Source organism: Chinchilla lanigera, unplaced genomic scaffold (assembly GCF_000276665.1).
Source record: "Chinchilla lanigera isolate Chin_1 unplaced genomic scaffold, ChiLan1.0 scaffold00083, whole genome shotgun sequence".
NCBI classification, from domain to species: Eukaryota; Metazoa; Chordata; class Mammalia; order Rodentia; family Chinchillidae; genus Chinchilla; species Chinchilla lanigera.
In genome coordinates this window covers 269,680-297,278 of record NW_004955484.1, presented here as the reverse complement: position 1 = coordinate 297,278, position 27,599 = coordinate 269,680, and the positions used below count along the sequence as shown (strand labels likewise).

General features: G+C 37.1%; 1 protein-coding gene across 1 annotated transcript in view; it reads left to right on the top strand.

Moving 5' to 3' along the window:
• Cntnap4 (contactin associated protein-like 4) overlaps positions 1 to 27,599 on the top strand; it is a 262,902-nt gene that overhangs the window by 223,855 nt on the left and 11,448 nt on the right. Inside the window, 4 exon segments of the mRNA XM_005403431.2 lie at positions 14,044 to 14,283; positions 16,289 to 16,513; positions 17,891 to 18,024; positions 18,857 to 18,944. Of these exon segments, the coding sequence (XP_005403488.1) occupies positions 14,044 to 14,283; positions 16,289 to 16,513; positions 17,891 to 18,024; positions 18,857 to 18,944 (687 nt within the window).

Below are 27,599 nucleotides of genomic sequence, written 5' to 3'. Positions count from 1 at the left end.
AAACTTTAAGGGGTAACTTAATTCCCCTACTTACACGTCCAGGAGTTTAATTTGTAGTTCGTGCACCCATCTTAAAAATAATTATGAGTGATCAGTATTTTCCAGTGTGCATAATGACTATTTTTTATATTTGGGGAGAGGGCCAAATGAGAGAAGTAAATGTGATTCTGAAAACTAAGTTTATAGTTTTCAGTGTGACTTTATTCTAATACAAATGTTTTAAATCAAGAGAGTGGTGACAACGATAATGTTCTAAATGACACGGAGATACAATCTTTGCTAACATGGGAAAAAACTGAAAGACTGTGAGTCCTAATAAGACAGACTGCATTCTACTCTAGCATTTAGGTAGAAAACTGCACTTCCTTCTTTTAATTTTAAAGAGAATAAAAATTAACAAACACATAGACAAAAACAAAATAATGCGAAATAATAAAAATGATAGTGTTTCAAAACAAAATGATAGGAATTAACAGTGGCTGCTATATTACCTATGGTTATCTTCCACAAAGTTGCTCAGATTACCAGATGTAAGGATGCAAGATTGATCAAACCATTAAAGAGAATAAAAAGTAATAAAGAAAACATTAGAAATGATACAGAGCTTCACTAAACAAGATGGTAGGAATCCACCAATGGTTGTTATATTGCATATTGTCTTCAAATTAGTTGTTCAGATTTTCAGATATAAGCATGCAAAATTGGTAAAAAATTTAAGCATTAACTGTTCCTTTCAATAAATCATTAGACATCGCAGTAAAATTATTCTATCATCTATCTATCTATCTATCTATCATCTATCTATCTACCTATTTATCTATTGCCCTCTTTCTTTTTCTCCTTTCCCTCATCCCAGTTGTTCCTTCCTTTGAGCAGTTTCTTTCCCTTTCATAATATTTATTGTACATTTTGGGTTTTATTTACTCTTTCAGGTTATTACACTAGGGAGACATTATGATGTTAACACATGTGGGTCTGATTTATTTCATTTATGGGTATGGTCTCTAGTTGCATTTACCTATAAAAACTTCAAGTTTATCGTTTTTATAGCTGAGTAATATTCCATTGTATAAAAATACTGCATCTTTTTTATGCATTCCTCAGTCGATGGGCACTTCAGTTATTTCTAAGATTTAACTATGACAGATCATGCTTCTATAAACATGCGTGCATATATATCGCTGTGGTATGAAATTTTAAATTCCTCTGGGAAAATACCCAGAAGGAGAATAGCTTGGTTAAGTGGGACTTCTAATCCTCATTTTGTGAGGAATCTCCACACTGATTTGCACTGTGATTTCACCAATCTACACTCCAACCAGCAGTGGAGAAGTGTTCTATTTTCCCCACAGCCTCTCCAGCATTTGTTATTGGTTGACTTCTTGATGATAGCCATTCTTTCCGGGGTGAGATGGAATCTCAGTGTTGTTTCAATTTGAATTTCTTGAATGACCCATGGTGCTGAATATTTTTTCACAGATTTATTTGCCATTTGTATTTCTTCACCTGAGAAATGTGTATTTATATCAGAGGTCCATTTTTGGATTGAGTCTTTAAATTTTGGTGCCTGATTTTTAAAAATTCTTTATCTGTTCTAGATGTTCTTTTGTCTGAGGGACAGTTGGATAAAATTATTTTCCCAATTTGTGGGTTTTCTTTTCCCTCTATTGGTGATTGCTTTTTTAATGTACAAAAACTTTTCAATAAGATGAGATCACAACTGTTGATTCTTTGGAATATTTCCCATTCAGTTTGGTTTTTGTTCATGAACTCTCTGCCTACCCCAAGTCTTTAAGATTTCTACCTACTTTCTCTGCCAGTAGATTTAGTGTTTCTGTTTTAATATTTAGATCTTTGATCCATTTTGACTTTAGTTTAGTGCATGGTGATAGACATGGGTCTAGTTTTAGTCTATGGCATGTGGAAAGCCAGTTTTTCCAGCACCATTTATTAAAGAGGCTTCTTTCTTTCAGTGAACATGTTTGGCCCCTTTGTCAAAGATAAGGGGCTGAGTGTATTTTACACTTCCTTTTTCATAGAGAAATTTAATAGAAAATTGTTCTTTAATAGTTTAAATACATAATAAGGCTGTTTTATATTACTGAAATATTAAATGTTAGAAATTTCAATAGCATATGCAAGTATGTTTGAGATACTACTTTGAATACTTACATTTACAAATAAAATTCTATAGATATTTGAATAGAGGTTAATTTGATTTTATTCACCATCTCCCTGAGAAGTCTATTTTGATAATACTTATTAACATTTTATTTTTTGATATGAATCTTTTTGATAGTGTCTCAGAAATGGCCACAGTGATGAGGTAACAGGGAAGAATTCGATGCCTTTTCTCCACTGTTCATTTCCCCTTTTCCCTGAACACCAGCCATAGAGTTTGCTCACGTCAGAGTGAACCTCAAGCAACATTAATGCCTTACTTTCTGAGGAAAACCAGTAAAATAAATGCAATGTACTTTTAAAAATGTGATCCAGCTGGGTCCCAGTTATATCTGACAGTTGAAATGGGAATAAGGAAATGATAAATAGAGTTTCAGAGATCTAGGGTTAGCCTGGATCTAAGAAATAGGAAACAGAAGGCTTTTTAACAGTCCCCCATTTCCAAATATTGGGACGACCATCTCCAACTCAACTAAATAGTGAAGGAGGAGTAAGAAAGAATAAAACCTTCATATGAATGAGTGGGAAAAGTTAACCTCAGTCAGATTGAGAATAAGAGGATCTGTGCAGTGATTCTCCCCAAACAACCCAGCCATCCTGTCACGACGCTTTCTGAGGACTTACCTTCAGTCAATAGCCTGTTGTTCTCCACTCTTTTTCTTAATTGCTACTTTACCACCCTTTCCAAACTCTTTTTTTTTTTCCGGCACCAGGGATCAAATTCAGGACATTGCGCTTGTCGGTCAGGCACTGTGCTGCTGAGCTAAATCCCCAGCCCCTCCTGACTCTTGCAGTTGGTCGTGTGTGTACATGCTGTGTGGTTGTTGACACATCCTACACAGTCTCTTTCGGAGCTGCTACCTAGAAAAACAAGGTTCAGTGATGTGATGCTGATCAGTACATGGAACTATGCCGTTGACCTTGAAAAGGGCAAGAACTCGGTGTCCGGGGTTGTTGCTGTTATCATGGGCTCACATTCCCCAGCCACAGGAGTGAGGGAGAGAAAAGGATCAGTCATTTTTTAAAGCTGCAGTGTGACAGTGGTCATTTTCTATTTCGGTTTGTAAACTCAGCATTTTTTTCCTAGAAGCTTCTTAAATTAGCCTTGAATTGATTTGTATTCAACCACCACTGCAATTTTTGTTTTCTGTCTAAATTCTTCTACTGACAAGTACTTAAATGACTTAAACTTCATTTCAATATATTGTGGCCAGAACCTGTAGAGGTAAGGACCCCCACAGAGACAGAAGTCACTTACATTGCCTTTGATTATGTCAGAGGAGCAAATATTTCTTAAGTATCTAGAGTGAATAATTTCAAGATGCTGTTCACGGAGGCTGATGCTAAATCTTGAGCGTGTTGATGCTCCAGGGCCATGGTTCTTCATCTCAGTTGTGCAGTAGAGCTTTTAGGACACATGAGTAAAGAAGATATATTTATTAATGAGAATGGGTATTTGAGTAGCTTCAAAGATTGCATTTTAGTAATTTATACTTATGTAATTGTGTGTGTGTGTGTGTGTGTTTTCTCCTTGATATATAAGAGGTGAACAAAATATATGGTGAATGCTTAAATTAAAAAGTATACATTACAGAAAAAAAAAAAACAAACACTGCCATTAATCCCTGTCCAAGTGCTTTGCTTCACTTCAAAGACATTTATCCCATCATTTTTGCCACTTTCTGGAGCAGTTGTGGGAATCTCCTTTTGTGAATGTGCTTACCAGGTGTAATTAAAAATATGGTGAATAGTGACACTGAGGGTCACCCAATGGAAAGATAGGGTCATAAAAACATTACGGTGTGTCCTCATCTGTCTTATTCATTGCATCTGGCATCTTGAATCGTCTGAGTCAAAATGACTGTGAAAGATGAGTGTTTTGGAATTGATTCAGGACACTGAGGCAGCTGGACAGCACCACTAAAGACACTGCTTCAGAAAGTGGCAAGAATATTGGGACAGTGTTTTAGAAGCAAGAGGGACTATTTTGCAGGGTATTAATGGAAACATATCTTTTACTGTAATGCCTCTTTTATTTACACATTCACTGTAATTTTCAATCATACCTTGTGTACTTAGGAATAGAGATAGTGTGTAGTAAGATATGCCGAGCAGGAGAAAGGGCGATATCTCTACCGACCATTTGGATAGCCTCCTACGAGAAGTAGCTATTCAAATTTGTCTGCTTTCTCTAATGTTTTTAACAAAACCCCTAAATTTTAAGAAATCTTTATATATTTTGGGTATATCTTTGTCACATAATTTTACTATAAGTATCTTCCATTGCTTTGTGAGTTGACTGTATTTTCATGTTATTAATAGTATGTTTGATGAGCAGAAGCTTTTATTTTTAATATATTCCAGACTTTTCTTTTCCCTAACTTTCAGGTTTTGATATGCTAAACTATAGTCATGGGAGGAGAATATCAAACAGCCTTATGTTTGAATAATTTTTATTTCAGTCTAATTTGCTTTTGTAGTAAGTGTGATCCCTCATTACCAATTCAGTACAACAAAGGTCATATTTCTCTTTAAACAATCATATCATTTGTTTTAAGTATGTTCTCCTCCCTTCCTTTGGGTGACTTTTCCATGATTAGCCCTAGAAATCCTCAGTGTGTTTTGCTACGTGCAATGGGTAAACCATACTGACAACTGACTGGAGGCAAAATTGCGATGGGATCTCCTGAGACCAGAGAATATGACTAATACTGCCAACAGTTCATTGCTTTAAAATGGGCCCTGGCAGGGGCCAACTAGAGGCTGCAGCGACTTCCACAAGTGGGAAGTTCAAGTGGACCAGATCGTCCCCGAGCCTACCAAAACCAGGACGTATTTTCACCACTGAGTTTGATTCAGGGAAATGTGACTGGCCTTTCTGTCTATGATGCTGTTCCTCCCAGGAGCTGCTCCTTTCAGCCATAATCTTTCCTTGAACACAAGTGAGAAGAATCTTCCTCCTTCCCACTCTTCCAAGACTTTGATCAATGAGGAAGTCTGCATGACAGAAGGAAAGCTGGATCTCCAGCCTGACAACCCTGTCCATTAACTCACATCCACTCTCTGCAAGGCTGTCTTTCTGCAGGATGCTACGGGGCAGGACTCAAGATCAGTGCTTGATACACAGGACACCACCTCCTTCCTTCAACATTCTGAGTTGACCCGGGCCCAGGCCACATGCCCAACTGCTTTCTTGTCCTAAGCTGGTTTGTGGTTAGGCTCTTCCCTGTCTTCCTCTGCCACCATGTCAAAGTCACAGAAATCCCTTTGCTCTGCCTTGCAAGCTTCCCTAACCCTGATTTTCTAGGGAAGTCTGAGCGTCTTGACGTCTTTCTTTCTATAAGGTTCCTGGGCCAAGTATGACCTTATTCCTAATTAGTTCCCAACAATATTTAAGTAGAGGTGTGAAAATTTGTCTTTAGAAAATCAAGTTTAGTCTCCACTGTCTTCCTGCCACAAAAGTAGGGGAAAATTGTCATAGGAACAAGCCAGTTCCCATTTTGTGACACTAGCATCTGTCACTTAGACTAACTTTCTGAGAGTAATGAATATGATGAAAGAATGGGACCAATAAGTAAAGGCTAACTCAACCTCTGCTGGGCGCCCAACCAAGTCAGTTAGGTGCAAGACCTCAGTATTGCTATGTGAGTGGACATAGTTAGTGTATTCAATCACACAGAAAGGTTAGGCATTTGCTTCACAAGATACTCAGTGTTTGTGAAGTTCCGGAATTCATTATGCCCAATATAGCATGGCAACTAAATTGATAGAAAATTAATTGGAAGATAGTTCCAAACATAATAGCTCAGCAGAAACACACAGAATCAATTAATCAAACTGCAACTCATTTTAATTGAACATAGTCTAACCCCAAAAAGGCATTGCAATCTTTAATTAAGCTTTCAAGCTCAATCCTATTTACATTAACCATGTTTTTCAGAATAGCTACATGTGAAAAGAAAAACAAGTTATTTACTTCAAACTGAATGGTAAAATAAAAATTCTTAACACGTGTATGACATGACTAATTATGTCTTAGTAGACATTATGTTTCTGATCATTTAAAGATGTTGTACAACAGAGTGAAAAGACAACCCACAGAGTGGAAAAAAATTATAACCAGGTGTCCCTCAGAAAAAGGACTTATCTCTAGAACATAAAAAGAACTGAAAAAAATTAGACCCCCCAAATTGCAAGACCCAATCCAAAAATGGGCATGTGAGGTGAATACACACTTGTAGATGAAGAAATACAAGTGGCAAATACATGAAAAAAAGTTCATCATTAGTCATTCAAGAGATGCAAATTGAAACAGCACTGAGATTCCATCTCACCCCAGAAAGAATGGCTGTCATCAAAAAATAAACCAATAGCAAATGCTACAGGAGCTGTCGGGATAAAGGAACCTTCTCCACTGCTGGTGGCAGTGTAGACTGTGCAATCACTGTGGAAATCAGTGCAGAAATTCCTTTAAATTAGGACTAGAGGCTCCATTCAAGCCAGTTGTTCCCTTTCTGGGCATCTTCTCAGAAAAAGTAAAAGCATCGTAGCACAGTGGTATGTGCACCCATGTTTATAGCAGAACAATTTGTCATAGTTAAATCTTGGAAACAACCCAAATGCCCATCAGCCAAGGAATGGATAAAAACAAAGTGGTATTTTTATAGAGTGGAGTACTACCCAGCAATAAAGAAGGATAAACTGGAGACTTTTACAGGTAAACAGATGCACCTTGAGACCATACTCATAAGTGAAATAAATCAGACCCATACATATAAACATCATGCTGTTTCATTACTGTGAGAAACGAATGAGTCAACAAGATCCAAAATGTACAACAGATATTGTGAATTGGGAAGAAATGGTTCAAAAGAAAAGACAAACTGTGATGGGGGAAAGGGGGAAGGAAGAAAGGGAAAAAGAAAAATATATATTCATATATAAGATAGTTAAGATAGTTAAACAGATGGTTTCTCTTAGTTCATTGAGAAGAAAGGTTTGTGCTGATACTGTTTGGACAGGATATCATGCCTAGGTCCTTTAGTCTGAGTAATTACTACAAAGACATCAAAATATAATCTATGAATTATTATAACTCTCCTGCTAACCTGTTTTGAAACTCTATTTTATTGTTATTTTTATTTTTTCTCTTTAAAATAAAAAATAAAGTTTTCATTTAAAACTATGTAATTAGGTAGACATTAACTGTTTGAAAGTACAGCATAAAAAGTTTGATTTACACAGTGAAATGCTGATTTTCTTCTCAGTATTACAAATGCTAATCAATCTTTTGTTTCATATCTATATATGTTTTCCTTCATAGCCCTGTCCTCTAGCATTCTTCTCCACGTGGTATCTATTTCTACTATTAACACCAAGCAGGGATCATGTGTTTCCCTGCCTGAATACATTCCTAAGCTCTAAGCTCTTTGCATGTGTAACCTACTGCGTGTGATTTTGTACCCCCAGTGTCAGACACGGTACTTGTAAAGAGCAGCTGAGTAAAGCTTAGAGGATTTAAATGCAATTTAAGCTCAAGATGATCTGAGGTGTAGAAGAAAATAAAGACTTCCCTTTTTGACCATAAAAGGGCATTGGAGATAAAAGGGGATGTCTTAGAATGCTGGCCTCTCGTGTGTTTCAATTAACCTCTGCTTTTAACTAAATTTATTTATTCTTATATATTTTTTTGCACCAGAGACCAATTCCTGAAGTTTGCTATGCTTCTAGTTCATTGTCATTCAAAACAAACAAGAAAAAAAAAAATGAATTAGAGTAGATAAGCATGGACCATATTAACTTGTTGGACTCCAAGTTATTATTATTATGCTACTGGCTAATAAGATAATCCCCCAAATTAGAGCCACGTGGATGTTTCAGAGCAACAAATGCATAGCAAGTGATTTGCTGCCATCCAGTGTAGACCGTGTTCCATGGTTGAACGCACTATAACATGAAGTCAGTGAGATACGCTAGGGGTACACCTCTAATCCAGACTTCACACTGGCCTTCTCCCAAAGGTTCCTGTGCCAAAGGCAAAACTGAGACTACAGGCTGCCTTGCCCAGCAGACGGAACTCCAGCAAGGGTGCCAGACGGATCCTGTCCAAGGACTTTGAGCCTTAGGTGCTCACTGAGTTGAGTTAGCAGCGTAGGAGGCCAGAGAAGCCTGAAGCTAAAGATCTTAGCAGCTTGATGTGGAAAGAAAAGAGTCCTGAGAGTAAGAACAGAAGAGACTTCAGGAAGGACAGGAGGTTCATTAAATGGAGGGGGGATTAACAGGAAGATTGCTAGCTATGCTAAACCTCGGGGATGAAAGAAACTGCTTCCTTGTCATGACCCAATCACCTAAGAGCGGAATATGTCTGACTCCACATCTTCCTGCCTCTGGGATTGTGAATACAAACCATGACCCACACAATGAAGACCTGTGTATCTTTCATTGAAGGTACAAGCTATGCAAACTGAAGGAGTTTGAATATCGAAATTTAAATACAGTGATTTGGCCAGAGAACATCATGTCTGTGAACCTGAATCCTAAGTATTTGTAGTGCCCTTAAGGCTAAAGTTCTCAGGAATTCATTCTTCAGGATACTTCATTATCTACAAGTGCCTAATTAATTTATTTTGAAATTCTCTTTGAGTTTGGTTCTGTGTCTCAGTCTCAAAGTCCTAGGCATCTCTGTGGGGCAGAAAGGGCTCCCCTCCTCAACCCTGAAAGCGCTAAGTACTCATCTCTCTTTCAGATGCTATGTGATTTAATAAGTAGACTAGGCTAGGCTAATGCAAAATAGCTAGGTGCACAGCCATTGTGTGTCAGGCACTTTTTATTACCGTGCTGGAGGACATGGACCCAAGGCCTTCGCCTCCTAGGCTGGCGTACTACGTCTCCACCTTATCATGTATGTTCTATGTGCCGGAGAGACATTAGTGACTGAAGTGGCCTCTGCCAAATGTGTATTCTAATAAAGGGCCACTGAGAAAAACAAATTACTGAAACATAAAGCCCAGTAGATGACAATGCATGTTCATTTAGTGTTGTATGACAAGCTTTCCAGATACAACTAAATAAAGCTTTTGTGTCTCTGAGGGTAGAGAGAGCCTAAGTAACTGAGGCTAGACTAGGGGTCAGCTCAGGGAATTGGAGGAGGTGAAAGTGAACATGTTCCAAGAAAAGAGAACATGTAGAATATGTACAGGATTCTGCTGGTGAGATGCCATCTATTCAAAAGTGGAGCTGATTTTAAGAGGCCCCGTGACCATCTAATCACCGCTCAGTGGAACTGTTTAGATAACCTAGCCCGGGTGCCGTTTTGCATAGCAATTTTAATTAGTATGTGTTTGTGGTGCGTTGTGGTTATGTTCAACGTGGGCAGTGATATGTATACATGTTGTACCTTGGTCGTTTCTACGCCCGCCCCTGCCCTCGCTTTTTCTTTTCTCAGTTACCCTTCCCATCTCTACAGAGTGCACCTCCCTGTTTCTTGACATGCCTTTTTTTGAGGGCTTCAAGAAAAGAGAGAATGGGTTTATTTTAGCTCACAGTTTGTAGAGGTTTCTGTCCATAGTTGGCTGGCTCCAAGGCAGGGCAGTATGACAGAGGGGAAACAGCTCATGGTGTGAAAGACAGAAAGCCTGGCTTTTAAAATCACTTATACTTTGGGTCTCTCATACTTGGAAGACCCATATTTAACCTTCTGTGACTGACACTTTACTTAATATTTTGGTATCAAAATCCACGCATTTTTCTACAAATGACTCCCATGTATCCTTCTTTATGGCTGAGTAGTACTCCACTGTGTATATGCCACATTTCTTTATCCATTCTTATTTTAATGGGCATATAGGCCACTTCTATTACCTATTATGATTTCTACTAATACAACATTGACATACATATATCACTTTAATATTATGTCTTTAACTCTTTTGGGAAGATACTAGGGAGACAGAGCTGCCTCAGATGGAATTTCTATTTTTAGTTTTTTGAGGACTCTGCATGCTGCTTTCCATAGCTGTTGTACTAATGTATACTCCACCAACAATATAGAAGGGCTCCTTATTCACAACCTCATCAGCACTTGTTTTTAAGTCCTAGAGGACAGCCATTCTTACTGAAGTAAGGTGGAATCTCAGTGTGATTTTTATTTGCTTTTATCTCATGACCACACATGCTGAAATTTTTTCATGTATTTATTAGCCATTTGTACTTCTGAGAAGGGTCTGTTTATTTCAATTGCCTATTTTTTGATAGGGGCTTTAATATGGGGAGGCTCTAATCTTTTTGAGTTCTTTCTGTGTTCCAGAGATTAGTCTTCTGCTGAGGAGTACCTGGCAAAAATTTAAAAAATTCTGTAGGTTGTCTCTTTGCAGTATTTAGTGTTTTTTTTGCTGTAAAGAGACCTTTTGATTTAATCCCATGCATTGATAGTTGGTATTATTTATTGTGCACTAAGGATCTTTCAGATGTTCTTGGCTATGCCCACGTCTTCAAGAGTTATACCAATTTTGTCTTCCCGCAGATTCAGTGTTTCTGCTTTCATAAATATGTCTTTAGTCCATTTTTATTTTATTTTAAAACAGGGTGAGAAAAATGAATCAAGATTCATTCTTTTGCGGGGCTGGGGATTTAGCTCAGCGACAAAAGCGCCTGCTTGGCAAGCGCAAGGTCGTGAGTTCGGTTCCCGGTACCGGAGAAAAACCAAAAAAAAAAAAAAAAAAAAACAAAAAACCAAAGATTCATTCTTTTGCATGTGGATAACCAGTTTTCCCAGCACCATTTGTCAAAAAGATTATCCTTTCTCCAGGGTTTATTATTTTCCCAATTGTGAATAATCGCCAGGCTTAAGGTCCTTAGGGGTGTTTTTGCACTCTGTATTTTATTTTATTGGTCTAATGTCTGTTTTTGTGCCACTATTATGGTGTTTTTTATCAATATAGCTTTTTAGTGTAACTTGAAGTCTAGGGATTATAATGCTTCCTGTTTTACCCTTGTTTTTCAGGATTGCTTTGGTTATTGTGTGTCTCTCTGGTCCTATAACATTTTTAGAAGTCATTTTTCAGTTATGTGAAAAAAGCTGATGGTGTTTTGATTAACTTGCATTTGATCTATATATCATTTTTGATAATAATACCATTTTGACAGTATTTGTTCTGTCTATCCAAGGCCAGGAATGTCTTTCCATTTTCCAATGTTTTCCTCCGTCTCTTTTTATAGAACAATATAGTTTTCAGTATGGAAGTCTTTCACTTACTCAGCTATCTTAATTCTTAAATCTTTAACTCTTTCTGAAGCTAATGTTAATGAGATTGTTTTTCTGATTTCCTCAGTGTGTTCATACTTGGTATATAGAAATACTATTGATTTTTTATGTTTATTTTGTATCCTGCCACTTTGCTGAATTTGTTTATTAATTTTAAAAGTCTTTTGGTGGAGTTTTTTGGATCTTCTATATAAAAGATCATGCCATCTTAACAAACAAGAATACCCTTATCAATAAGGATATCTGATGTCTACCTTTCCTATTTGGATCCCATTTATTTATTTCTCTTGCTTGATTGCTGTGGCTAATATTTTGAGTACTACATTGAACACGAGTCTTCTTCCTGATTTTTAAGGGAGTGTTTGTTTTTTCTTAGTTATTAGATTCGTAGTGCTTTTGGTAGTCTAAGGTAGATTTTTTCCATACTAGTTTTTATTAAGGTTTTTGTTTTTTAATCATGAGTGGATGTTGGATTTTGTCAAAAGCTTTTTTTAATCTATTGAGATGATTCTACGATTTTACCCTTACTTCTATTCATGTAATATGTTATACTTATTTATTTATGCATTCTGGAATATACTTGCAGCCCTGAGATGGTGAATGATCTTTCTTTTGGCCAAAATACATGATCTTTTTATTGATTCATTATATTCTTTTCACAAGTATCTTCTTAAGGAGTTTTATATTTATGTTCATTTATACAGAAATTAGTCTGTAATTTTCTTTTCTAAAAGTCCTTGTTGGGCTTTGACATCAGAATAATGCTAGCTTCAAGGGATGACATTGGCAGTGTTCTTTCCCTTTCAACTTCATGGAAGAATTTGAGAAGTACTGTCATTAATTCTTTCCTGAACTTCTGGAAAAATTCAGCAATGAATCAATTGGGTCCTGGGCTTTTCTCATTTGGTAAGTTCTGTACTACTAAATGTCGCTGCCTGCTTTTGAATTGCTCATGGCTTTTATAGCTTATTTATTCAGTTTTGGTAATTCATATCTGTCTAGGAATCTGTCTCTTCTAGATTCTCCAGTTTATTGGAATACAAGTTTTCAGACTAGTTGCTTATAATACTGTGGATTTCTGTGGTATCCATTGTGATTTTGCTTTTTTTTTTTTTTCATTTCTAATTGCTTTGATATCAGTCTTTTCCTTCCTTATTTGCCAAGTTTGGTGGAGAGTTTATTTACTTTTTTATATTTTCAAATAATAAAGTCTTTGTTTTATTTATTTTTTAATTTTTTTTTTTTTTCGGTACCAGGAATTGAACTCACGACTTTGCACTTGCCAGGCAGGCGTTGTGCTGCTGAGCTAAATCCCCAGCCCCGAACTAAGTCTTTAACTCATTGATCAAAGAGTGTATTTTTCAGGTTCAAACACTGCCCATATATTGGTATATATTCTGCCTCTAATAAGCCTTGCTAGGTCTCCTTTACCTTTCCAACCTCAACTTCTGAGTATTCATTTAGGATGCCCCAGCCCTCAAATTTACATGTAATTTCAATCAGGGCTTATGTTCCTATCAGTGCTTACAAAAGGGAGGTCAAGTGATCTTTTGTGCATGAATCACCTGAGAGGCTTGTTGGCCTTTGAAATTCACATTTCTGTTCTTGCACCATGGATTTGGCCCTCGAGTCTCTATTTTAAAGATGGCTTCTATTTCATTCTCATATTCCTTAAAGTTTGAGGACCTCTACCTTAGGATAAAGAGATCTGATTTCACCTAAATATTCTAGACTCTTCGAGGATGACTTGGTAAATACACAGTTATGTATTTGGTAGATGTACGTCACTGTTTCTTCAACACTATTTCCCAATTTTGTGTTTGCCAAGCATCATGCCATGTACACTAGGCAGCATTTTAAAAAATAACAATGGGAAATATACCAGAATAAAGTAACTACTGGGATATCCATTACTGTTACTTTGACAGATAGCAAGCAAAAATCCTATCAATACATTGTTAAAATGGAGGAGTTCAAGGATTCCTTTGTGATTCTCAGAGCTAGAACTACCAGACTCACATCAGGTGTCAGGGCATACTTAGCCCACAAGAAGTGCTTAAACAACAATGACAACCACAACAACAACAAAATTTGAAGACCATGTAACCAAATTGCATGCCATTCTTTCAAACAGAAATAAGAACTGGCCTTTACTTTGTTCTTTGCAATAAAGAGATTCAAAAATGTCCTCAATTTAAAGTGTAATAATTTTTTTTTAGAAAATAAATCTGTAACAACTTCCAAAACATATGGAATTCATGTTGTGTCTTTACATGTACTCTATGCGTGGTGTGTGGTTTTAGAGATGGCATCTCTTTCTGTAGCTCAGGTTCACCTTGAATTTGCATAAATCCTCTTGTCTCAGCCCCCTGAGAACTGGGATTACAGCAAGCACCATCACAACTGGCCCTGTTGAAGCTTCCTGAAGTCTGTAGTCAGTTCTGAATTCTGTTTCCCCAAATTAAGAATTGCTTGTCTAACATGGTCTGTGTTAGACCATGATTGTTGTCCTTCTGCCTAAGGCTTCAGGTCTGTTTGGTATTTCTATCCTGAATAAAACACCTGGGAACCTGTTTGCACTTGCAGTATTTCCCTTTTAGGTGGGACGGCAACGAGACAGAGAGGCTTTCTGGGATGCATCCGGTCACTGCAACTGAACGGGGTCGCCCTGGATCTGGAAGAAAGAGCCACAGTGACTCCCGGGGTACAGCCAGGCTGTCAAGGCCATTGCGGCAGCTACGGGAAATTGTGTCGCAATGGAGGCAAGTGCAAGGAAAAGCCCAGTGGGTTCTTCTGCGACTGCTCTTCCTCTGCCTTCGTAGGGCCATTCTGCTCCGATGGTAAGTGCCACGTGATCCACCCCAACAGGAAAGCTCATCTATAATGAACAGAACACCTGGCAGTTCTTTTCTGCATAGCCATCTGAGACAAAAACACTTCCATGTCTGAACCTCTTCTGCTAAGCATCTATTGAATGCCAATCATATTTCATTCCTTAGATATTTGACTCCATTTTTGGAAATCCAGCATCTCTTGCTGATAAATCCACAAATAGTCGCCTCTAGGTGTTTTCAAATGTAAACTGTTCAATCTGCTTTATCTTTTCTGTCTGATGTTGAGGCTCTTAAAGAATACAACTGTCAGCAACCTTCCCCATTGGCAGTTCTCTGTTTTAAAGCCATTCAAGGATGTATTGTTATTTTTGATGAATGTGTTCATCAATGTAACGGAAGACAGAAAGCCTTAAGATTTTTTGTCAAACTGATATTTTCCATTAAATATTAATATGCAACAAAATGGAGATGCTCAGCTATTTTGTTTTATGGTGTGATGATTATCTGCGGGTGGACAGAAATAGCAGAGTGCTTTCCAGCTACTCTTACTCATTGATCTGTGTCACAGAGGAAAAGAACTGAGTGTAGTAGTAAGTGTTCAGGACAGAGTTGTCTGGATGTATAAGTATTTGTTATTTTTTCATAATTTATCATAGAAAACTGACATCCAATTAATTTGAATTTATTTACTTTGTGTAAGTGTCCCTGGGCTACTGAACCTTTTCCTGAAGGAGTCTAACAAATTGGCTTCAAATCAAAGCAACTCCTAAGTTGCAAAGAAAGCATTGGGATCAGTTAATAAAAACTTGGCAAAAATATACCTTTTAAGTCATCAGTTTTTATTAAGAAGAAGCTGTAATTTCAAAATTGACTTATGATAACAATCACACACTACTGGTGCCATGCTAGGGCAGTTTTCTTGTTTCATGATAAAATTACGAGCACTTCTTCCTAAGAACACACCTTCATTTTTGGACATAGTTTTCAGCTTATCTTGCGAGGTACCATCAGAAAAGCTATTCTGCATGCTCATATTGTGTTGTGTATAAAAGTTGTATAATGGGTAATAAAAATAATAAAAATTTTATATTCTTTTTTATTTTATTGAAAAATAATAAATTTTTTTAAATCTTGAAATATGAGGGACATCAACATGACCCAGTAAGCATCATCTACAACACTTATTCTACAACTAGCCCTTTATATTTATGAAGAGAAGCAAGTTCAGGGTTTCAAATTAAGTTAGTTTTCCCATGATCCTCTTTGTTTCCATACATATATATTTGAGTGTGTGTTGTGTAAAACTGAGATACTAATCTCATATGGGCACAATGCTATCCCTTTGTTAAATGATTTAAGATGGATTTCATAGTTCCTTTTGTCGATCCCTGCTAAGCAAATGTCTGTTTCCCTCTCTGATAGTAATGTTATATTTAGTCTTCTGGGGCTGGGGATACAGCTCAGTGGCACAGTGCCTGCCTGGCAAGTGCAAGGTCCTGAGTTCAATTGCCAGTACCAAAAACAAAAAAAGGAGAGAGAGGGAGATTTAGTCTTCTTTTTGTAGCACACAAGAAATTTGAGAAAGTATTTAGACAAAGAGGAAAGTTTTTGCTTCTTGAAAAAAGTATTCTTCATACTTCCTTGTTTCCTATTGCAGGAAGACTAGTTTATCCTATCTACAAACTAATAGATGGGTGTTAAAATTTAAATAAGAAAGCGGATTTTCAAGGAGGTGAGGGACAAGAAGCTCAGCATATGTATGAACTCAGTTAAGACAGCGTTAAGCTTTCAATTGTAAAGTTACACTAATGAATTAATTATATGTCATTCTAACATAAAGCCCTTTCAAGGGCCATTATGAAAGCTCTGTAAATTATCATGTTATTCTAGTTTGAGGCAGTTTCTTCTATCTGTGGAATTTGTGAGTTAAAAATATTAAGATATCAATGAATTATCATAAAACCAAGGTCCTTGTGTTAAAATTTTCACTAAAATGTGCATGTCATTTCAGAGATTTCTGCATATTTTGGATCTGGCTCATCGGTGATTTACAATTTTCAAGAAAATTATTCCTTAAGCAAAAACTCCAGCTCCCATGCTGCTTCATTTCATGGTGATATGAAGCTGAGCAGAGAAATGATTACACTGAGCTTCCGAACGACAAGAACACCAAGCTTACTGCTTTATATGAGCTCCTTTTACAAAGAATACCTTTCAGTTATCATTGCCAGAAATGGTGAGTGCATCTCAGATGACAGAGAGAGAGAGAGAGAGAGAGAGAGAATTAGCACGTGAAGGCAGTAACTATACGGGTTGTTCTTAAACTAAAAGAGGAATAAAGAATGTGCCTATGTCTTCTATTCATTTTGCTTCTTCAGTACTATTTCAAAAGTTTAATCTAAAAGGATTATTTTAAAAAATTATGATTCCTTTATTTCTTTTATCATTGTGGTAATTTTGAATACACAATGTGTATGTTAGTTTATTTGTTATATTTTATTATTACTAGGAGCTCTTTGTTATTTCATATGAATATCAGTATTGATTTTGTGGTTCATCTTGAAATAAAATGTCTCATATCCAATAAATATTTCCTTCCAACCAAAGTAAAGCAGTATTTAGGGTGTGTTAATGAACCCACATTATGCATAAGAAAGTATCCATGAAATGACCTGTTGGTTCAAATGATAGAGAATGAAATAGTAATGGGAAATATTGGTATTCCCATATAGGGTAATAGTATGTGGATTAGGAAATGTGTTAGCTACAGAAATCTTATTACAACAAGTGCTTACTAGTATTTTTCTCTCTCCTATCTTTTGATTAAGATGAAAATTTTAGAAATAAATGCAATGCATAAGAAAAACCAACATCCACATATGTGAATATGTATTTTAGCTAAATAAAACATGACCCAAGGACACTGAACACTACAAAAATATTATTGTTCAATGAAAATATTTACACTCGTCATACAGTTTGAGCTTGCAGCTTATCTATGTATTGGGACATTTTCTTTGTTAAATTGCAAGATGTCCTGTGAAACAAATTAATTAAAATCTCTACAAGCAATTGAGTCACATTAATCCTAATGGTAGGTTTGGTTTAAAATCATTCCTTTTGCTCTAATTTCATCTGAAAGTCTGTGACCATGATCATTTACAAATATGTCTCATATTTAGTAAAACTACATCTTCTTATAATATTTCCATTTAGTTAATTATCTTTTAGATTATGAGATACATACTTTTAAAATACAAGATTATAGAAAGAGAATTTTATTGCATTATTTCATAACAGTTTGCATTTCAGAAATAGTCTTATTTTTCTTTTTTAAATTAAGGCTGTGTTTAACCTCAGAGTGGACTTTGAAGAATGAAAATTAAACATTTTCCAAAAAGAGATTGCTTATGAGCAATATGCTTGGTCTTGATGTTGAAAATTTGGTAATTTCACATAGAAACTGACATTTAGAAGCTATGTTTAGAGGGTACATCCAGATGAATGTGAGTTTTCCTCTGGAAATTATTAATAATAAAAGAATTCTGAGTTTTTATGAGTAGTTTTTAAAATACAATGTTTACTAAAAATATAACTTCTTTTCCTGCTTTAGGAAGTTTGCAAATAAGGTACAAACTAAATAGATATCAAGAACCTGATGTTATTAACTTTGATTTTAAAAGCATGGCTGATGGGCAACTGCACAACTTAAAGATTAACCGAGAGGAAGGAGTGGTCATTGTGGAGGTAATGTAGAGAATTTGCCAGAAGCTACTTTGTGATTATGAATCCCCAGCATGGAGCATTTATAGCAGAAGTTTGATCATAAGTAGAATAAACGTAGACACATCTTAGAGGAACTTCTACAGACTATAAACCATCAAATGTAGCTTTTTAAGAAATGAGATTCTACCCAAAATATTATTACTATCTCATACTTAAAATGCCTGACATTCTTTACTGGTTTTATTTTGCTCAGTGGGGAGGTGATGTCCAATTTATCATCATGTACTACTGATAAGCCAATTACCAGTACAAAGAAACCCATTTATTTACAGGATGGGTATAAATGTAACAACAATTCTAGAAGAGAAAATTATGATTATGTTATCAGGGCAATTTTTAAAAAGGATGTGAGTCACGGCAGAGAAAGTGGAATTATTCACTCTAGCAGCTTTTGAAGAAAAGCACCGATGTTCCAGCCTCTATGTAAAAGAAAATTTCCTAGCTGCACGACTCCAGTGAAAATGCCAAGCTAACTAAAATTCTGAGGCAAAAAATAACACTTACCTTTTGGTTGGCTTCACCAATTTTGAATTCCTTAAATTGTACAGAAAAATAAAGAGATATAAAGGAAGAGCAGGTGGGCCAAGGTGGTATCTGAGTAAAATATAGAAAAGGATGTTTACTTTTTTAAAGAGCTAAATCTTAAAATTATTTTTTAAAAAAAATCTTTAGGACAATAATACTAACAATTGCTCACTTTATCTCTTTCCTGTTTCTTTCCTTGTTTACTGTCCTTTCCTCAACAAAATGTCCTTTCCTCAACCCATTTGGATGTTTGTGTCTCATTCTGTAGATTGATGAGAGCATAGAGAGACAAGTGTACCTGTCCTCAGGCACTGAGTTCACTGCAGTCAAATCTCTGGTCCTGGGAAGGATGTTAGGTAAGTAAAAGAAACAGCCTTTCTCCAAGTCATGATACATAAGTTTAGGTCAGAAGAATCACATTGCATACACACACACACACACACACACACACGCACACAGGCCCTATAACTAAGGAGATCTGCTGCTTGTTTAATTATGCTTCAGTAATGGTCGGGATAAGGCATGCTTATAGAACAATGAGTAGTGGCTTCCTGCAGGAGAGCAAGCATCCTTCTTTGACAGTAAAGTCGCTCTGGTCTCTGTCATGCGTCAGTCCAGCATACTGAAATTCAATTTTGTTTTCACACTTTAAATCTATCAAATGAAGCTAGAAACATAAGGTTTGTATCAGTCAACTACCAAATGTACAAATCTTCACCTCATGATAAAGTCAAGATAAAGTGTAAAAGAACTAGAAGGTAAAAGCATCAGTTTTCTTCCAGCTTGCAAATATGTTGCAGTTTATGGCCTGGGTCCTGTTTGCCTTGTGTTGCTGTAGTTGACAGTCATTCTCGTTCATACTGACTGTAAGTGTATTATGCTGGTGACTTATTTTCATCATTACTTCTGACTGTAGCAGTGAATAGAAGCATACTCCTACTGTTGTAACATCACATATGTATGCATTTTTATACTTTCCAACAAGGAAAAAATTGAAAATGGGGAAGTAAATTTTAAAAGTGATATTTTCAGATATAAATAAATTATAAACTATTGATATTTCCTATTATTTGATAATCAGAAATGGGTATAAGGGTTCTTACTCACTAGTTTTGTTCCTATTCTGATATTTGATGCTAACATGAACAATTTTGTCTAAGATAGTGAATGGAACCTTGTATTTTTGACCTTTTCAGTTATTTGTACCTCGCTTAATCATTGCTTGTGTTCCCTGTAGAGAGTCTCAAAATGTTGAGAATGTTTGATTAAACCCATGAGTGACTGATCAAAATGTTGGCCTTCGAGAAGGTTACTAGCTAAGTTTATGAATATTTATAGGCATTCCTGTAATATGATGAGCACCAAAATGATGTGTTCTTATTTTCCAAACAGCAGAAACATCATGAATTGCAATGTTCTTCCAGTGTGCCATAGTGGACATAAAAAAAGTGTACAGAATACTATTTAGCTGTTTGGAAGCTTCACTGAAAAATCCCAAGTGTCTCACTGTGTAACTTATATAAATCCAACTTCGAAGGTTTACATTTATATCATTTGCTCTCAGGATGCATACATAGTCAGTAACACATTTGGCGTGAAGTGGTGATTCTACTTTGTTCTGCAGCTTTAAAGTTGATTCAAATCCCGGCCCCTGATGTCTAATTAGCAGTTAAAACTCTACACACTTCCATCTGTGTGCTGAGTACCAGTTCTACACTACATTGTAAATATATGGAAGCAGTGGCTGGGCTCTCATTTGAAAATGGAAGAGAGCATTTACTTCACATATGTCATTGGGAAATGTGTATTTCGGACCAGTGTAGAAGTAAAGAGTCTGACTTCCACGAATTGGCTGTTTAAGTTTGGACCTATAAAAAATGTGCTTCTGGGTGTCGTTTTCTTCAGAGTGACAGAGGATTTTGTTTCACTTATAATTATGGGATAGTAAGTCAAGCAAAAGGAAATTGTAGGAAGAATGAAATCCTGTCCTTTGCAGCAAAATGGGTAGAACTGGAGGTCACTATGTTAAGTGAAATGAGTGAACATCAGACAGACAAGCACCAGAAGTTCGCTCTTAAGGAGGAAGGACTTGGGGGCAGGGAAGCAAGTGGGAGAGGTCTGATAATAGGCATAAAATACAGCTCATTAGAAGGAGTAACTTGGAGTGTGGCGACTGTGATTCACACCGACCTGTTATATTTTTTGTGAAGAATAAGAAGAGGGGATTCTCGACCCCAAACATAAAGAAATGAAGAGTGAAGAGATGGAAATACTAATGACTCCAATTTGATCGGTACTCAGGTATTGAAAAATCATGCTCTACACCATATATACAATTATTAAACATTAACTCAAAAATTAAAAAATATAGGGGCACAAATGTAAATAGACAAATGAACAGCAACAACATCAAAACCACAACTTGTCCTATCTATGGGTCCGCTCTCTTTCCTATGTTTGCAGCCCTAGAAGAGGTAGGTGGCAGAGAAAGAAAGCTCTAGACAGACCCAGAGTGAAGGGAGGCTGAGGACACCCAAGGGTGGAGCCTCATCCCCTGCCTGAAAATCATGGCTGAATGTCAAGCTTTGCTCCCTCTTCTGTCTTCCAAACGCTGACCAGCACGTAACTGCTGTTGCTATTCATAGAAGTACGGGCAAGTGAGAGTATGGGAGAATCCCCCCACCAGTCTCCACATCACTAGATATTATCAGTGTGTGAGTCCATGAGGTGATACTGCCTTCCTGACAGAAGACACATTAAGTAGATTCTCATTGCAAGATATACCATAATCTCCAGCAGAAAGAATGAAAAAAGTTAAATAAATGAAGCAACTCCTGATCTCAGGAGCTCTTTCTTTTATCAAGTTCTGAAATGCAGCATGAACCTAAAATGTTTAAGACAGAAAATTCTAATCAAAATGTGCAATATTGATAAAAATCATATTGCTATCTTCAAATTCAGTGACAGTTACTGATAAAGATATTTTTGTGTGTCGACATATGTTACATATATTTTACCATAATTAGGAAAGTGATTTGGATCACATGAGGAGAAATGCACTAACTAAATGGAACAACATTTAATATGTGTTTTCCTTTTTGCAAATGAACATGGGATATTCGTATGGAATTAAGGACATTAATGTTTTTATTCAGGTTGTATATTATTCAAATGCATATAACTCATGTTGAAAAATGAGATTAAAATACAAACTGAGCAGTGAAGTATATATTCTGAATCAATTCATTCTCCTAAAAGAATAAATGATCATTTATTTCACCTGCGCCTAACGTGTGGATCTTGGTGCAGGTCTAATCATTTGTAATTCAAAGGAGACTGCTTTGTGCAGTACATGAATTGACTATAAATGTTAGAGAGTATATTATTGTATTCTTGTATGATATATTAATTTGTAGTGAGGTAGATCAAGATGGTTGAAGAATGGAGCTTTAATTTTTCCAAAGCATTACACAATTTTGAAGCTATCTACTGTGTTGGCTCAGGCCATCTGAGAAACGGCTGCCAAAGACTTTCTTAAGAGAGCATTTACGTAAGAGAAAATGGGGAGGGAGTCGTCAAGGCCGGCTGAGCCATGTGACTCCCAGGTGAGGGAGACAGGGAGGGAAGATCAGACAGAAGTATGGCAGAGGACTCTGCAGTCTAAGAAAGACTGAGCAGTGTTTGGGAGCCCTTGAACCACAGTCAGATGGGTCCTCTTCTGCCCAGGAATAAGCCCACCTCAGAGTGTCTGCTGTGATCAGCCACTCGCTAGGAGAGCCCACGGGAAGCATGGCCTTGCACAGGTAGACAGCAGATTTCAGAGTTGGCGGTTGAGACCTTCTAACTAGATAGCACATTTTAGGGCCTCGTGTTTATCACATATGTTTCTCACTTTTGTAAGCCCATTTGGCTGATTGATTCATCTATTAATTTAATACTTGCTTTGTGATCACCTACTGTGTATAGAGAATACCCATAAGAAAGGTAAATAGTACATCTGCCCTTATAGAGCTTATAAATACTAGGGACTCACAATCACTACAACAAGGTCTTATGTATCTAATTCAGTATACTGTACCTTGATACTGCTTTAGATAAAACAGTCCCAAATTAAGATATATTAAGATACATCTCTTTTTAAAAGATAATTTAGAGATATACTTTAACGGAGCACAATGTAAACATTGGCATGTGTGTGTGTATGTGCGTATGATTTGGAGTTGTAATTTGCCCACATTTTCAATGAAAAAGTTTAAAGATTTGACCATCCACTACTTTTACAGATGGAAATCCAGAAATAAGAAAATGCCTGCTCTCTCTTGACTTTCTCCAGTCCCCTTTTCTTAAACTTAGGAAGAAATTTGGGAGTCATTTTGGATCCCTGTCACTGGTAAACATAAATAGCCAATATTGTGCAAGGTGTGTTATAAACAGTATCACACTGCACCGTGACATGGTAATGATCTCTAACTCCTTGCTACACTTCACACGTCTCAGGTGACTCCCGTGGTCAGATAGGTTACAGTGGCTCAGGTCATGTGGGAACTTTTCTGTATAATAGTTCAAAGCTCTGGTGGGAAGACCCAGGTTTCAGTCAAGCAGTTCACTTTAGAAAGCCCCATCATCAATAGGCTACATTATATTTACTCTTCATAGTCACGCAGAGAATTAAGCTCAGAGTTATGTGCCTGGATAATTTCCTAAGTTCGAATAGTTTTGTAATTTGTTTAAATAATTATAATTTCTTTATAATAAATATATTTGTTTATAATTATAAATAATTATAATTACAGTTAATTATAATTTATTTAAATAAAAGCCTGACAATTATTTCACTTATTCTGAGCAAGAGATTTTCTATGTGGGGTATGATGACTGACAGAGACCGTTTCTCTTTTCCGAGGCTGCAAAGCCAAGAAGGGCACCTAGATCACTGCAGGGCAGACTTAGGCCGTATGTAAATGAAGCGTGCAGTCAGCACGGAATGCACTGCTGTCCCCTGAAACCTCCAGTCTACAGAAACCCTTTATGTAAGACCCGCTTCAGCCCCTAGACGCGAGGAAAAGGTGACCTGGGCAAACTGAGGACACTGGTTCTATACACATGTTGCAAAAGAATTTTCAGGGTAGGGGAGCAACTATTTTAAAAGGAAAATTTAAAAGGGAACTGCAGCTTGTAGAAGAAAAACTAACACATCATCAAAAGTCCTTTAAAAAGTTAATCTGATCCATTGCTTTTTAAAATTTTGTTCTTTTAATAACTAAGTTATCACAGATTGTTTTTAAAATGTAGCATGACTTCATCATTTTGAAAAGTCTAGTTGATTCCAGAGGGTCATTTGTACCATTCTGAATGTGCCATAGTCAAAACATCTTTTTCTCTGAATCATGATGCATACACACTGACCAGAAACATCACATTTTAAACCCAGACACCATTCATGATGCCAAAAGCAGCCTGTTATCTGATTGTAATTATAGAGCAAATTATAAAATGGAATTTGGGATTTTGTCAGAGGAGCATATAATCATGAGCATGTGGCCCTTGTGGGGAAGGCAAGCGTATTCCTCTGATGATGACACCATACTCATTACAGTACGTATATTTGGCAATCATTCCTCAACAAACAGCTCTACTTCCCTTCCAGAAAACAGCAAAAGTCTTCAATCTAAATCTTTACATTATCAAACACCAAATCTAAAATCTTTTGTGCAGTGGCAAACCATGAGTATCTTCTAAAACAGAGAGATTATTTTCTTAATTATCACCATGCATAAAAAGTGTCTGCACAAGACATAAGTAAATACAAAGCCACGTGTCCATGAATTTATCAAAGGGTGGAGCTGGACAGAGGAGAGAGGAAAGTAGCGGCTGAGCCATAGGATGCGGACACGGAACACTTGAGGTAAAGACGGAGCCACAGAGCGGCGATGCTGGATGGTTCATGCTGACGATACACCTGAGGACAAGTCAGAATAAAAGTAGTGAAATTTGGGTTCAGCCAGTGCTGTCTGTTTAGTGTAATGGAACGTTAGAGATGGTTTCCATGTCGTCACGGCACAATTTGATGTTGTTACCTAGAAATTACTTCTTCTTGCTTCGTATCTGCTGGTCATGCTTGTTAACAGGGACCGGGGTAAAAAATTGTCATCACAGTCCAGACTCATCCTTAGAACTGTGTACGGGAGGGTGGAGGGGAATCGGTTCCTTTGTTCTCCTCTTCCTTGTGAAAAAGCAGCAGCCTGATGCTGTGTCTTTATTAAGTGTGTTGTTTACAGCTTACGTGTATTCTGTTGTCAAAGTGAGCGATTTGTCAATGCGTTCCCTTCAGATAAATACTTCTGGGAAAATTATATAAAAAGAGATTTCTCCAAGATGTAATTAGTTTAAGGAAATATGCAGGTATAAATTATTTTGCTAATTCATTAAGGTTCTATTGGATTACATTTCTTCCACATTAAAAAATGCCACTTAGGACAATTACATAATATTCAAGTCACATGGGATGATCGCCCATGTTCTGAATAATGATATGCGTAAACACATTGCAAAAATGACTGAAAAGCAATGTTCAAAGGCTCAACACAGTTCGTAATCGCTGTTGGTTTCTTTTCATGTCACATATGCAATGGTGCAAGAACACTGGGCAAGTCTGTTGGTGCTTCATGGTGGTAATGTGGGATATCAGGTGACATCATGCAAATTCGCTTGATGGTCCTGTATAATTAATCTGCTCTGCTACATTTGTCTTTCATATTCAAAATTGTTGTAAAATTAAGTCCTGAGTTCTGTACACAGGTTGATTCTTATGTTAGAATCTGACTTTCATAAAAGCCCTGAGACTGTTCTGACTTGTTCTGAGCAGCAGCTTTGGTATATTTAGAAGCAATGACCCGTAGGGATCGTTTATCTTTCCTGAGCTGCAGAGGGAGGAAGTGCAGAGTTCTCTGGCGGTGATTTAGGCCAGATTTAAATAAAGTGTGTGGTCTGGGGGAAGAGGATGTCTACTCAGTCTCTCCAAGAGAGCCACAGTAACAATCTTCGATTTCCAGGATATTTTAAATAAAACCTACTTCAAAGCCAGGATGGTACATAAGAAAGTCTAATTAGGTTTAAGGACACTGTGATTTTTCAAATGTCTTGTGAAATGGTACTTAAAATGAGCTAGGTTATACTACAAGCAAAGGAGAGATACAGGTCACTGTGAGATAGGTACCTATAAATAACTTTTGCATTAATTAGGCTTTCAAGATTATATTTCAGGCAGTAGTAGACCTGGCAAACAAGCAAATGCCTCTTATGACTAACTTCTCCTTTATCCCAGTAGGACTCGTCCTCTGATTTGCCGCTCACTCTTTATGCTGAGTAACTCACACAGTGATCAGACTCTCCTACCCGGCTCTCACTCTGACTCCTTCTTTGATAGGCAGCATCATTTTTTGCAAATGTTCCTTAACCTTATGGATGAAAGATCTTGAAATCCTTTCTTTTTTTCAAAAAATGGCCCCTTTCCACAAGTATGACATTATAAGGTGCTTATATTTGTTTTCTGAGGCCATGTACTTTTCATTCTGTATTTTTGGTTATGAGAGCCACGAGAAATTCCATAGTGCTCCCTGTGATTGTTGTTACATTCACTGTCATATCTTCCCAGAAACAGCCCTTTCTCTGTAACAGGAAGGCATTCCATCAAGTTCTAACTCCTCGGTACTCCACTTGTAGACCTTTTGTGAAGAGTTTTCTTCCTTGCACCAACAGAAGTCATGCTCTTGGTTGGTGTATGCAATCGAGGCTTCTTTTCTAACAGGCAAGACCACCCAAGAGTCTGAGTCAGTTAAAGACTTGTATAAGCAGAGCCGTCCAAAATATAATGATCTTACAGGACTGCTGTGATGAAGAAGACATCTGTCTTCAATGTCTTCCTCTACCTTATTTTTGCTAGCCTTTACACTGTGTTGGCATTTTAGGAATCAGAGAACAGGAAAGATGCATTTTTTTTTTTTTTTTTTTTTGCTCATTATTAGCATTATAAGCATAATTGTCAAGGCAGATAGATGGCACTATGTGTTTCAAAGGCCAGGGGGCGTCTAGCTATTGTATTGGAATTCAGCTCTGGGCAGATGGCTGCTAAGTTCCTTGCAGGTTCTCTCCACTCCCAATGGTAATTCCAGCCCATCAATGGCCCTGAAGCAGGGAGTTGTCCGTCCAGCCCACCAGGAGGGAGGACTCTGGAAACTCTGACTAAAGAGCAGCATTGAAGGAGCAGAGGGTCACCTGCAATTTGGACTCTGTCCTTTCTCTTCTGAGCTTTGGTGCAGAGGAGAGACCTCCTCTGGTGTCTCTGGCTGCCCCTACCCGCCAGGTTTAGGGCCGCAGACTGATGCATGTTCTGCATTCTCTGGATTTGAGCTCCTTAAAGCAGGAAGTAAGTGAGCAACAGCAAGCTGGTTGAAAACAAAACTCCATCCTTTAATGGATTTAACACCAACAAAAGGGCAACCACCCCCCAAACAGCCAGAGAGATTTCCATGAAAGCAAAGCTATTCAAGGAGACAGACAATGACATGAATGAAATAGAGAGAGAGGAATTTAACATAATTCTAGTAAAGCACTGAAAGACCTTGAGGAAGTAACAAATATGATTTTTTTTCTGAAACTAAAAAGTTCAATGGGAAGGAATGACCTTTATTGATACTTGAATTTATCACCCGGAAGATCAAGTAAATGAAAAGCATTTGGCTCACACAGGAATAAAGGCCCATACGAAAATCAGGAGGGAAATTAAAATAGATTTGGGGAATACACAGAGGAGGCCTAATGTGAAAAAATGGCATTCCAGCAGGATGAAAAGGACAAATGGGAAACAATAGTTGCATACTCAACACATGCAATTTTCCAACCAAATAAAACTTCATGTGTGCAGATAGGAAGGGCTTACCATGTCCTCTGCAGAATATTGAGAAACACAAATGTGCACACATATGCATGTACATGTGCACACACACATGCAC